We start from the raw sequence: 14,115 nt of genomic DNA, 5'->3' as shown, positions 1-14,115 counted from the left end.
GAGGCAGTATCACTACGGAAGTAGGATTGCCCAACCTTCCTTCCGAGGAGTGGCTGGTGGGTTTGAACCGCCAGCCTTCTGGTTAGCAGCCAGCCGTCTGGTTAGCAGGCAAGTGACTTAGCCACTATGCTACCAGAGCTTCATTCCTATCTAGCAGTACCCTGTAAATAAAGATTAAAATCCACCCTTTCCTTTTACTTCAAAAAAAAAAAAAATGTTATTGCAAAGCATATCCACAATACCATTTTAGTATAATCATCTTGGCACTCTTGAGCTGGTATGAAGAATGCTTAACTGTGTATTTTTCTAAATGAAGCTGGATTAGAGTAAAAATAACTAACGGTATAAAAAAGAACAGGAATCAGAAAATTCCACTCCAGACACTGTTTAGGCAGATTTTCCTGTAACAAACATCAGTGTTCCCCTCTCACATGTCGTGCCCTAGTGCAGGTTGCAGGGGGCAGATGGAAGGTGGCTCTCACTGACCCTCAAAGACTCAGGCAAGTGGAAGCTCTGCCTTCCTGTTGCTGCATAGCTGCCGAGTCATAGCACCAGAGGAAGAGGTGAATAAGGACAATGTATATCCATACATCCATGTTCCAGCTTAGCCTTGATACTCATCACTTCTTCTTCCAGCCCATTGGTCAACATTAGTCACATGAGCCAGCCTAATTGCCAAGGCTCTGGCAAAATGAGGAAGTGCCTGTGTGTGTTGGTAAGCGTTGTGGTCTACTCCCATTAACAGGACAGTAAATGTCTCTGCCATACAATTTATAGAGTGCAAGGTCTTTCCAAATGGTCCCCTAGAGCTCTGCAGAGGTTTGTAGTAGGTTCTATAAACAATGAAATATAGTCAACTAAATGGTAAAAGTGAAATCTGCTATACAGATTTTTATCAGCTTTGATCTGTCTTTTTATTGGATAATTTATAAATTTGTTAAAAGAGAAGGTTGGCTGCCAAAAGATGTTAAAAATTTACTCATCTGTTTCATTTTTCTGCCTTCAAGTAATCATTCAATTAAACCATCACACTTAGAGGGTTGTCTTCACCAGTTACTGAACATCTTCCTCCAAAGACACAACATAACATTTTTTCCTAACTGAACATTTTCTTCTTAAGTAGTGAAGGCAGGGTGTTAGGCTGATATCTCTAATGATGTATTGTGCTTAAAACTTATCTATCTTTAACTAAATAAATAAAAGTTTACATAAATCCTGAAGTAAACACCACTTCCCCTCCTCTAGGCTCTTATTTCCTTTTATAACCTTTTCCCAAATTCCAAAGTCATCTGAAAAGAAAGCTTAAACTTACTTATTTGCTCTCTAGCTAGTCCCTCTCTCATCCAGAAAAGAAAACTCATGTATCTTCTTTACCCTGTGGCCAATCAGGTGTCTATGACCAGGTCTATTGTTACAAAGAAACAAGGTAGAATACTGCTCCCAAATAATTCCAACTGCTATTAACAGATAATTCATGGTATAATACTGTGGTAGTTAAGTTTGTGTATCAATTTAGCTGGGCCTGGTTGAATGACTGGGCAGCTGGATTTAGTTATTCCCCATGGTGAGATTGGTAATTAACTCCATGGTAGAATCTATTAGAGCAACTGAGTAGCTGCTTTAGGGATGTGGTCTGCTTCCTGTATATAAGAAGCATCTTTGGGAATGGTCTCTAGTTTATGGCATGTGCAGTGAAGTAAATTGCTTAGTATGGCTTTTCTACCCATAAGTCATTATTTAGTATGGCTTTTCTACCCATAAGTCATTGTAAACTCAGTGGTGGAATGAACTGAGAAGCTCCCGATTGTAAATGTTATCCACCTGGGTTATTTCTGTTGGGCATGGCACAACACAATGTTATAGGAGACTCACTCTCAGGTGCTTAGAATTCTGTTGTTATGATTGGTTGGTTTGGCCCTCTGCCAAGCTCAAAAGGACGCCTCCTAGAGGCAGAACTCTCTTTCTGACTGCTGGTTGAGGAAGATGTGCTGCCGAAAGAGACACACGCTCTTGAAAGAGACACGTGCTGCTGGGAAAGAGACGCAAGAGACACACATTGCTGAGTGAGACACCGAGGGACCAGCACTGCTGGGAAAGAGACTGTGAGAGACTGTTGGCTGAGGGACGGTGGGCTGGGAGAGAGGCTGAGCATTTTTCCTGAACTCGAATTGTAGCCTGTGGTGCTTCCCTAATAAACCCCATAATCTGTGAGCTCTGTGTGGCCACTGCAGTGAATTAGCGAACCCAGGAGAGAGGTGGTGTGTGCTTTGGGAGGAACAGTTGGAGAAAGGGCTGGAGGGAGGCAGCATGTCTGGCCTTGCAGCAATAGGACTTGGGCTATTGATGGTGATTCTGCCTTCCTCTTGTGGGATTAGAGGAGGTCAGAACATGTGGCCTCCTTGCCCTTTTAGCAGCATGCTTGAACCCTGCATATAGCCTTGTCATTGTTCAGCAACCTGCCATGTTTTGCTGACCTTGGGACTTTCAATTGACTTGAATCAATGGCCTGCCATGTTGTTTGTAACATTGGGACTCTGCCTTTTTACGTATCAATCTTGGGTTTGTCAGCCTCAGCAGCCATCAGCGATAGGAGTGAAGAAAACCTCCAGCTTCAGTGGGCTGGGAGCTGAAGCCCAAGATTGGGGGGCTTTCACCCAGCCCCTAGAGCCTGGCACTGTGAACTTGGACTTAAAGTCTCCAAAATGTAAGAGAATAAACTCCTGTTTGTTAAAGCCATCTCATTTGTGGTATATTCCTGTCAGAGTGGCACTGTTGTTGTTGTTGTGTGCTGTCGAGTTGGACCCAACTCATAGTGACCCCTCCTTGGATTTCTGAGGCTGTATCACTATGCAAGTAGATTGCCCAACCTTCCTTCCGGGGAGTGGCTGGTGGGTTTGAACCGCCCACCTTCTAGTTAGCAGTCAAGTGCCTTAAGCACTATGCTACCAGAGCTCCTTGAGTGGCACTAGGTAACCAAAACAAATGCATAACTGGAATTGATAACATTTGTTTAAGATATGTATTTATATGTCCTTACTGAAAAGGTTTTCTTTTTTTTTTTTTGCTGTTGTTGTTTTTAATCGAACACTTTTATTAAAAGACCCACATCTGCTGGGTCTGATTCTTGCCATTTAATTGCAATTCCCACAAGGGAAGGGGCACTGTCTGGAGAAGGAAGCTGAGAAGGAAAGGAACTGAGACACACAACAGGATTTCTTTTCCACTTCCTTTCCTAAGGTAGGCTAGACAGCAAATTTACCACTTATTCCCTTAAAAGTTAGGAGCTCTGGTGGCGTAGTGCCTAAAGCATTTGACTGCTAACTAGATGGCTGGCAGTTCAAACCCACCGGCCACTCCTTGGAAGGAAGATTGGGCAATCTACTTCCACAGACACATTGCCTCGGAAACCCAAGGAGGAGTCATTGTGAGTCAGATCCAACTCGACGGCAGTGAGTTTGGTTTTTTTGGTTTTCCCTTAAGAGTTAAGAGAGAGCCACAAGCATGGGTTATGATAACCACAAGGTCAGTGGTGCTGCCTTATGTAGATAAAATTTTCCCCTTCAAGTGTAATGCAGTGCTATTAACTGTTATGAAGACATGTCCTAGAGTTAGACTTGTTGTTGTTGTTGTTTGCCGTCAAGTCGGCCCCGACTCATAGCGACCCCTCCTTGGGTTTCTGAGGCAGTATCACTACGGAAGTAGGATTGCCCAACCTTCCTTCTGAGGAGTGGCTGGTGGGTTTGAACTGCCAACCTTCTGGTGAGCAGTCAAGTGCCTTAGGCACTATGCTTCCAGAGCTCCTCTGAGTTCAAATTATGCCTTTGCCACTAAATAGCTGTGTGACCTCAGCTATAGCAGTCAGCCTCTTTTTAGCCATGGTGTTCTCAATTGCAAAACTGAAAAAAAAAAAAAAAAAGCCCTTGAGTTGACTCCAACCCATGGCAACCCCTACTTGTGGCGACCCCCTGTGTGTCAGAATAGAACTGTGCTCCATAGGTTTTCAATGGCTGAATTTTCAAAAGTCGACCACCAAGTCTTTCTTCCGACGTACCTCTGGGTACTCAAACCTCTAACTTTTTAGTTAGTAGCTGAGCATGTTAACCATTTGTACCACCCAGAGACTCATTTGTAAGATAGAAATGAAAATGGGACCACACCCAACTCACTGGATTAATGTGAAATTTAAATTAAGGGATGCATGACATGGGTTTAGCAAAGTATCTGGTACACAGTAATTGTTCAGAAGATAAAAGCTTGTATTATGTTTTCAAGAAAGTAGTGGGCATTTTGTCAAGAAAATAAATATTTTAACACAATTTCCATCTTTGTCAATGACTACTGATGCCCATTTATTAAAATACCAAATAAACAAATAAATAAGATTTTAAAAACTAACATCAGCAAACTTCTAGCAAGTTATTGAAATATCCAAACCCAATACTAATGGAGAAAAATGAAGACATTTATTCTAAAAACTTTTTAAAACAGGAAGCTATTGATAGAACCTAGGTGCTGTTGACTACTCCCAGTCTGCACACTCACAGGAGACAACCCCAGGCGCCAGTGCTAGTTCACTGAACAGTGTGGGGCCAGGTGGCAGAAGACTCACCTGCACCTCATTTGTGACTATTATTAAGAGTTTTCCATTGTGAGTTTACCTGGAACCGATTTTTGACTCATAGGGATCCCATATGACAGAGTAGAACAGCCTCACAGGATTTTCTAGTCTGTAATCTTTATGGGAGTGAATTGCCAGGTCTTTCTCCCACTGAGCCTCTAGGTTAGTTCGAACTGCCAACCTTTTGGTTAGCGGCCCAGTGCTTAACTATTGTGCCACCAAGGCTCCTTAAGAGTTCCCTATCAGAGCAAAATTCCGAGAGTCAGAACTCCAATCACAAAGTGAAGTGACTGTAGAGCATTACTCTTTCTCTCTTTTCACTTTAAAATCTTGCCTCTACATGAATAGTTCTGTTCCTATAGAGATTAGAGCCTAGGAAATCCTATGGGGAAGTTCTACTCTGTCATACAGAGTCCCCGTGAGTCAGAATCAATCCAATAGCAACACAACAACAAATGAATAGAAAAGTCCCTAATGGTTACATATGTTTCAACAAGTGATTTTCTAATTTAAATTCTAATGGCCTCATCTCCCCATTTCTTGCTTGAATTACAAGTTTCCAGTGGTCCACCATTTTGTTCTGCAATTCTGTCAGTAAATACATGAACTCATTTTTGCTTCAGGTTGCTGGGTAAAAAATGAATTATGATCTGTGCCTATTTCTCTCCTTTGAGCAAGGAAAAGGAAGGTTAACTTTTGCTAGGACAAGTAAGTGCCATGACGGCGCCCTCCACAAAGACGTTCTGCATATAAGTGATGCTATATTTGTTTTAAAACATGGTCAGAACTACACTTATAATTCCATTTTTCTTATCTACTCACTGCTTTAGCCATCCCTCACATGGCCACACATGAACTTTTGTCATCCCACCCCTAAGTGTTTGTTTTCTGAGATAGGAAATTTAGAGTCTACCCTCTAGCCACACAACCTTTTACCCTTCCAGCTCTCTCACTCTTTCACTCCCCTTACACTTATTTTTCAACCCCACAAGGAGTCTAGATACTAACCCAACTATTTCTTTTGCCTCCACTTCTATCCCTATCTACCTGATAGTCAATGGCTTATCTTCAACCACACTTACCTCTCTTGTCTCATATTCATCCAATGGACAAAATCCCAATTCCCATGAATCCAACTTTTCCACTAACATTTCAGACTGATGAGACGTCCTGAACAAAACTTTAATGGTTATTAGCTCAGTTGCAGAGAGCATCCACTGCAGGGGAATGCTTTCAACAATCAGGTGGACAGGATGATTTATCTTATTGTTGTCAAGCCTGCCTCTCTGTTCTGCCACTCCACTCTCACTCAATATATCCATGAATAGTGTAGGTATGGTTGAAAAGATAGAAACTCTGCTTGTACCAAAGCTGATCTAGCTACTGCCACTGCTGAATATCTGACCTGCTGGGTGCAGAGAATAATGCTGAGCTCTTATTATGATTCATCTCTCAAGGGGAGAGGCAGACACTTGGAACTCTTCTCAAGGGGAGAGGGCAGGAATTCATCTTTCCTGGAATTGACACCTATTTCTGCTATTTGTTTGCCTTCTCTGCCTGCATGGCCTATGTCAGCAGCACCATCAGAGGTTTTACAATATGCCTGCTATATCAGCATGGGCTCTCTCCTAATATCACTTCTGAACACAGGATCTATTTTATGGCAAAGAAATCTAATGATATGGGCCATGAATAAGAGCTCCATTGATATTATCACATACCATATCATCTGGAAACAGTAAGGTGCTATTTTAGGCATGATACTTTGGAAAGCTGGAGTTCTGCGCTGTATATATCCAATGAATTCTATGCACCCAATCCACTTAATCTAATGGGTGATATACGGTGTTATTGTCCCCAGTAGCTACAATACACAGGTTGGGGAAAAAAAGTTTGAAATATGATTGACCTTTCTCACAATTACTCCCAATGAATCATATGAGGAATATGTGCTTCCTTTACCTGATACCTTAGGCTCTGCTGGTTCCCATGGGGTGCGGGGGGATACTTCCACTGGGTGACACAGTAATGTTTCTACTGAAACTGAAGCTCCAGTTGCCACCTAATCTTTCAGGGCTCCTCATGCTGGTAGACCATTGAAGAAGGGAGTTACTACTTTCACAGAGGAAATGGACTGAGATTACCCTAAGGAGATAAAGTTGCTGTTACACAATGGAGAGAGGAATGATTTATTCACTGGAGCATCTCCTTGTACTTTGCTGTCTGGTGATAATTTGACAAAAGCAAGACAACTAAGGACTCACATCCCTGAGGGATATAGTCTCACCAGGAAAGCAGTCTAGACCAGTTTGAGGTTGCCCCAGGGTGAGGGAAATCTAGGAAGGGAGGTGGAGTGAGATGATGAATATTCATGATGGCTTCAGAGCCTGTTGCAGCAATGTTGTTGTTGTTGTTGTTATGTGCCGTCGAGTCAGCCCTGACTCATAGCGACCCCTCCTTGGGTTTCCGAGGCAGTATCACTACGGAAGTAGGATTGCCCAACCTTCCTTCCGAGGAGTGGCTGGTGGGTTTGAACCGCCAGCCTTCTGGTTAGCAGTCAAGTGCCTTAGCCACTATGCTACCAGAGCTCCCGTTGCAGCAATAGAGGCTGTATTTTCTTGTATTATCTTTGTGTTCTAGGTATTTAGTAGAGATTGGGGCCTGGCACTTTGAAGACTTGGTGATGATTTGCCTTAACATGGAGGATGAGCAGATCTGAGGGGTACAAGGAGTGGAGGGTATTAGATGCCTGTGGTGCCCCCATGTCACATTCCTTTAGTCCAAGCCCAATTTCAGCTGCAGTGAACAATTCTGTGCAAACTCACACTCACCTCATGCTGACTATCCTAGAAATTCTCTATCACTGTGAGAACTTGCTCAGTCCACCCAGAGAGAAAGCTTGGAAGTGCAGGGTTAGTGATCCCAAGGGTAATCATCATGATCCCAGGGGTAATCATCATTCAGTCGAAAACAAGAGCTAGTTGATAAATGTTCCTACCTCCTGTCCTTAGGTGGACAATTCTGGACTTCTACCTATCCACACAACCCTAATATTGGCTTCTTCTCTTCCTGCTCCCTCACTTCTGCTGCCTGGAGTCACCTTCCAAATAAATTATCCTAAAGGAACATACGCCCTTTCTTCAGGTTCTACTTTTAGAAAAACCCAGGTTAAAACATGAGAATGTGTAATTTAACCATGTAAGTATAAGCATAAATATGACTTCCCAGCTAGGAAAGGGAAGGGAAACGTTGAACCTCTAAGAAAAAGTTTCAGTATTTTCTCTTACCCTTCATTATTTCAAAGGTTAACAGATCTCCTGCATTCTTTTGCAAAATACATAAACTTGTCAGCTAACAATCATTCTTACTGTGTAAAAATAAGGAGATAAACAACCAAGGTCAAGTTCCTATTTTTTATTTTCTCTTTGGTGAGCTCCACTAGCCTGGAGTGCAGGCATATTTAGCTGAAGTGGGTATTATATGCAAATACAGTGCTTCACTGTGGGCCTCAGCTGTTTGGCAGGACTCTCAGTGCTTAAGAACACACCTGCTATATTTAGCAGAACCTGCCAGGTTGTGGTCTGCAGTTCTTGGGGCTGCTGTGGACAATTTATAAAGTGCTTTCTTCAGACTCTTGTGTCGGCAGACCCCTGAGCCTGCTTAGCTAAGCTACAAGCTGCTAGCTAAGCTTCAAGTCGTTGTTACAATAGTCTGGAAGAGTTAATGCACCTCAAAGTATTTAATTTTCTCCTAGGGAGTTATCTGTTTTTTGGTAGGAAATAGATGACTAAGAAATTATTATCAATCCCATGTGGTAATTTAGTACAGGGGAGCAAGACAACAATGTGCCCTACGAAGCTTACTTATTGTGACATAGAGGAGGCAGCAGAATTTAATCAAATTCTACAGGATGAATAATGCCATCACTGTTCACTCTGTTATTAGTGTCATATGTTTTCCTTGAACATGTTAGGATTTCTCTTTTATATTTCATGCTAAATATTTCACAATCTTAAAGTCCTTAGTAATAGATTCAAATGTAGTTTTTGCCTTGACTTATCATTATATTTGTGTTTCTAGGCATCAGCAAAGTATTATCTCTTTAAAACTATAATTGCAAAAACCTTGAGACAAGAGTTCTTTCATCTTCATTAAAATGCAAATTAATGCATCAATCAACATCCACTTATTGAATATGTCCTATAGAGAGGTGCTGTCATTGCTGTAGTGGAATTCAGAAATGAGTGTAGGATAGGGTCCCTGTTCCCATAGATTTAGAAAAGTTTACTTACACATTTAGCATTAGAGTAAGATAACATTAATAGAACTTAAGAATTCCAAGTGTCGGTTAAGAATCATATTAAGAAAAATAGAAATTTTCCAGAAATCATTATTTTTTTTTTAGCATCTAAGACAGTTTTTTTCAGAATAGAAATTTAAGTATGCTGCTTTCACAGTGAATTCATGCACATAGAATTTGATTCAAATATTACTTTTATTTAAAGTTTTAATCCAGGTATGCATGAAAACTAAATTCTAATTTCTTAAGAAATGTCTTTTTTTGTTGGCTTGTCTTTTGGTCATTTAAACATTTTCCCATAAACCAAGTCCTCAGGTCTCTGTAGCAGTGAGGATAATGTCAGATTTTTGGTCTACTCTTAAGATACCAAGCATATGCACTATTAGGACAATTTTTTTAACTAAATCCTAAGACACAGTTAAACAGCATGCTTCAGTGGAGCTTAGGTCTGGGTGCACAGTGGTCAGTTAGTGGACAGTGGCTGATGGGTGGCAGTTACTCCTGGAGGCCCTGGCTCTCCTGAGGCCGAGCAAGCATCATTTTCTTTGTTTATATTCAATCCGGCATTGTCCTTCTGGTTGCTGGACACCGACCAAATGGAGAAAACTCTAAAAGCAAAGATAGAGAAGAAATATAGAAATTAAAGAGACAGGACCCAACCAACATTTTCCAGCCTAAGATTTATTCAATTACAGTTTTCGCTGTAAGGTACAAAGTTTAGGTTTGGAAGGATGAGAGATGTTTGTATCTTTAAGTTTCACAATGTCAAGAGTCAACTTTAGATTTCCATTCCAGGAACAGGAAAGGAAGAAAAGCCCTTGCCATAATAGCAGGCTCTTCACAGTTCCACAGACCCCAAAGCTACTGGTCTGACAGGCCCAGTAGCTCGGGCTAAAGAGGACACCACAAATGAGGTTCTTTCTACATTCTGGCTCAAAACCAGTGACTTCATTTTTAATCACTAGGTGAAATCAGTATTCCACATGCTTTAAGTGTTTAAGAAACAACACGGTATTGGTAGTGTGAACCACTATTTACAGAGTATTAGACCCACCAGCCACTCCTTGGAAGGAAGATTGGACAATCTACTTCTGTAGAGATACCACCTTGGAAACCCACGAAGGGGTCACTATGAGTCAGGATTGACTTGACATCAGTAAGTTTGGTTTGGTTTTAGACTACGATCACAATTTTCTAAAAGGATATCTTGTGAGTGCTAAATATTCTTTTGATTTCTTTCTTCCCAGTTACAAACAAGGAACCCTGGTGCACAACATTTAAGCCCTTGGTTGCTAATTGGAAAAGAAAGGCCAGCAGTTTGAACCCATCAGCTTTTCCAGAGAAAAGACTTGGCAATCTGTTCCCATAAAGATTACAGCTTAGGAAACTCTATAGGGAATTCTACTCTGTCCTACAGGGTCACTATGAGATGGAGTGGACTTGGTGACACATAACATGAATAGTTACAAACAAGGTGTGAAGGTATATGGGAGGGAGGTAGAAGCAGAGAAGAAAGTCAGTTTTTTTGCAAATAATACAAAGAAATAGTTGAGGCTTGGTGGTGATGGTGGTGGTGGTAATGTATGCTGTCAAGTCCATTCTGATTCAGCCACCCTATAGGATAGAGTAGAACTGCCCCATAGGGTTTCCAAGGCCGTAAATCTTTACAGAAGTAGACTGCTAAGTCTTTCTCCCATGAACCAGTTGGTGGGTTAGAACTGACCACCTTTCAGTTAACAGCCAAGTGTTTTAACCACTGCACAACCAAGGCTCCTTTTGTTGAGGCTTGTTGTTGTTGTTGTTGTTATGTGCCATCGAGTCGGCCCCGACTCATAGCGACCCCTCCTTGGGTTTCCGAGGCAGTATCACTACGGAAGTAGGATTGCCCAACCTTCCTTCCGAGGAGTGGCTGGTGGGTTTGAACCACCAGCCTTCTGGTTAGCAGTCAAGCGCCTTAGGCACTATGCTACCAGAGCTCCCTAGGAGCTTAAAAAAAAAAAGCAACTTAAGGACTTTGTCCTGTCAGCCTCAGGGAGTTGGGAGGAGATGAGTAGTGAGGAAAGATGAAGTACAACCAATTTAGGTAAATCAGAATGGGCTCAATAGAAAGGGGATTGTTTGGGGAGTTAATAGAATAAGTTGCAAGGTTTCCTTGAACCCCTGCAATTGAATCCACAATTTCGTGAGTATGGACAGACATGTACTTTTCTAGAAAAGAGATCTATAGGTTTTTGTGAGTTTTTCTCAGAGTCCATGATCTCCCCCAAAAGGTAAAGCAAAACAAAAGCAAACAAACATGAAATCCCTACTATGTTAGCAAAAAAGTGCTTGCTTTTGCAAGTGAATTGAAGTGGTCTCCTACAAATGCTCATGAGGGAACAGCCCCATTGCCAACATCAGAGCCTTGCTCTTCAATCATGGCTCCTCAAAAGCTTTGCAGTGTCTCATCATTGCTTTGTTTTGTTCAATTCTTAATGGAAGAGACTCGAAATTAAATTAAACTAAGAAATTCTGGAAATTTCTGAAGATACTTTGAAATGAAATGAAACACTGGACTGTTGAAAAATTAAATTTTAAAATTCTAGCATTTGATTTTTGTACTGTGGAAGGTAAATTCCCTTGGGGAAGTTTGTTTCGAAGTTTAACTTCAGGGAACTAAGGAATGACTTGCACTTCCTTGACAGCATTGTCCAGAAAATGCCCTGACAATACATCCCCTCCTGTCTAGTACTAGAGCTTGGACATTTGGGGGTTATTTCCTGCATTTTTTGATCACCTCATTTTACAATTTATTACAGCTAATCCAATAAATTAAATAATTTCAACTCAACTTTCTATTTCTAAAAAAAAACCATTGTGAAATGTAATACTGGATCATGAGAATTCATCTAGATTTTGTACTTTTTACAAACAGAGAACAGTTTTAAAAACTGTTCATAGACTGTCAAAACAGAGATAGCATGTATGTAAAACAAGATAATACATTAAATGCAGCTAATAGAATTATTGTATGAATCTAGGAAAATTGGAAGTTGTCAAAAATGAAATGGAATGCATAAAGGTCAGTATTTTAGGCAACAGTGAACTGAAATGGATCGGTATTGGCCATTTTGGTCAATGGGCAGTTGTTCAAAAAGAACAACAGAATATTATGTAATTTAAAATCAGGAAAGGTATAACGTTGTATCCCTTCACCATATTTATTCGATTTATATGCTGAACAAATAATATGAGAAGGTAGACTATATGATGAAGAATGAGGCATCAGGATTGGAGGAAGACTCATTAAGAACCTGTAATATGCAGATGATACAATCTTGCTTGATTAAAGCAAAGAGTACTATAAGCATTTACTGAGGAAGATCAAAGATTACAGCTCTCAGTATGGATTACACCTCAACATAAAGAAAACAAAACTCTTCACAACTGGACCAATAAGCAACATCATGATAAACGGAAAAGATTGAAGTTGTCAAGGATTTCATTTTACTGAGAACCACATTAATGCCCACGGAAGCAGCAGTTGAGAAATCAAATTTGCATTGCGCAAATCTGCTGCAAAAGACTTCTTTAAAGTGTTAAAAAGCAAAGATGTTACTTTAAGGATTAAGGTGAGTCTGACCCACCTTAGTCATGGTATTTTCAATTGCATCATATGCATGTGAAAGCTAGACAGTGAATAAGAAGATCAAAGATGAATTGATGCCTTTGTCTTATAGTACTGACTGCCAGAAGAATAAGCAAGTTTGATTTGGAAGAAGTACAGCCAGAAAGCTCCTTAAAAGCAATGATGGTGAGACTTCATCTGATGTAGTTTGGATAAGTCATCTAGAGTCCCTGGAGAAGGACATCATGCTTGCTACAGTAGAAGGTCAGCAAAAAGGAAGAAGACCCTCAACAAGATTGATTGACACAGTAGCTGCAACAGTGGGCTCAAGTATGGCAACACTTGTGAGGATGGTGCAGGCCAGTGTTTCAGTCTGTTGTACATAAGTTCACTATGAGTCAGAACTGTCTCAACGACACCTAACAACAGAATTTTTAGCTAGAAAGAAACTGTTGGGATAAATCTTCCCTAGAGAACTGGTCAAAATTACTGGTTTCCAAGGTTAAGTTTCACATAGTGTTCATAATGTCATCCTTTCTATCTGAAAAGGCATTCCTGTACCTGCTTGTTGGTGGAACAATATTTCTATGCTGGGCCAGTCCCAGGACAAGTTGTGTCATCTAACTCAGGAGAGCAGGAATCAGTATATGGTATCTGTGTCTGTAAAGACTGCCCTAACCTTCATTTTGTCAACAAAACTACCCAGCTGAGAACCTTTGCGAAAAGTGCTTTGATTTATATTTTATTGTAGAATTTTGAGAGCTCTTCATCACTGATAATTACTTATGCTCAAAATATAAGTGCACAAGACATCCAAGGAAAGTGCTGAGATGTGGATCTTTATATTTTCTGTTTCATTATGCTCATATATGCTTTCTATTGAAATGTCACCCAAAAGTTTTATTTATCCCTTTGCACATTATCTTAACTACATCAAGAGAAAATCAAAGCACAAAATGCTATGCGAGCAACCCTGACTTCTCAGTGATTAAGTGCAGAGCTTCAGCCTCAGTTTAAATAGTAGCTTTTATCCAAAGTTTTCAAAATGGCTACAACAATGGAATTAAACTGACCTTTCCTAAATTTCTAGGAGCCCTGGTGGTGCTGTGGTTAAAGTGCTCCACTGCTAACCAAAAAGTCAGCAGTTTGAACCTCCAAACACTTAACCATGACACCACCATGCTCCTCTGGCCTTTTGATAGTGAGGCACATAGATTAGATCTTTGCATAAAGGAAACAAAATCTCTTCTCAGTCTGGTTCAATCTAAGCCACTTGCTAAGACCAGGCCTAAGTGAGGACCAGTCAGCTCATCTCTAGTAAATTAAGCCATCATGATATTTAAAATTCTGAAAACACTTACCTGTTTTGGTAATGAGTCCAGAAGAGTACAGTCATATTTATAAAGAGTTAAAATAACACAGATTTGAATCTCTAAGAGAGCAAACCACCTGAAGTAAAAATATAAAAGAGTTACTTGGTCGCAAAAGTATCTACTCACAGAGAATATCTAGAAACTGCAAATATTTCACAGCAATTATGTTTTTCTTTGCAATATAAATTTTTACTATGAAAAGGTAAAGGAACTTACT

General features: G+C 40.5%; 2 protein-coding genes across 2 annotated transcripts in view; one reads left to right on the top strand and one right to left on the bottom strand.

The window, feature by feature from the left end:
• The window catches only part of LOC103193170 (importin subunit alpha-1-like), a 2,279-nt gene extending 1,888 nt beyond the window's left edge, over positions 1 to 391 (top strand). Inside the window, 1 exon segment of the mRNA XM_007936298.1 lies at positions 351 to 391. Coding sequence (XP_007934489.1) covers positions 351 to 391 — 41 coding nt within the window.
• Positions 392 to 9,454: 9,063 nt separating this feature from the next.
• The window catches only part of LOC103193074 (24-hydroxycholesterol 7-alpha-hydroxylase), a 129,786-nt gene continuing 125,125 nt past the window's right edge, over positions 9,455 to 14,115 (bottom strand). The window contains exons 11-12 of the mRNA XM_007936171.2: positions 13,887 to 13,974; positions 9,455 to 9,526 (exon numbers count right to left, since the gene is read on the bottom strand). Of these exons, the coding sequence (XP_007934362.1) occupies positions 9,455 to 9,526; positions 13,887 to 13,974 (160 nt within the window). The remainder of the gene's footprint in view (positions 9,527 to 13,886; positions 13,975 to 14,115) is intronic.

The sequence above is a fragment of the Orycteropus afer genome, unplaced genomic scaffold (assembly GCF_000298275.1).
Source record: "Orycteropus afer afer isolate SDZICR_OR568_19922 unplaced genomic scaffold, OryAfe1.0 scaffold00034, whole genome shotgun sequence".
Classification (NCBI taxonomy): domain Eukaryota; kingdom Metazoa; phylum Chordata; class Mammalia; order Tubulidentata; family Orycteropodidae; genus Orycteropus; species Orycteropus afer.
The sequence above is the reverse complement of the archived record's forward strand: the minus strand, read 5'-3'. Positions and strand labels throughout refer to the sequence as shown.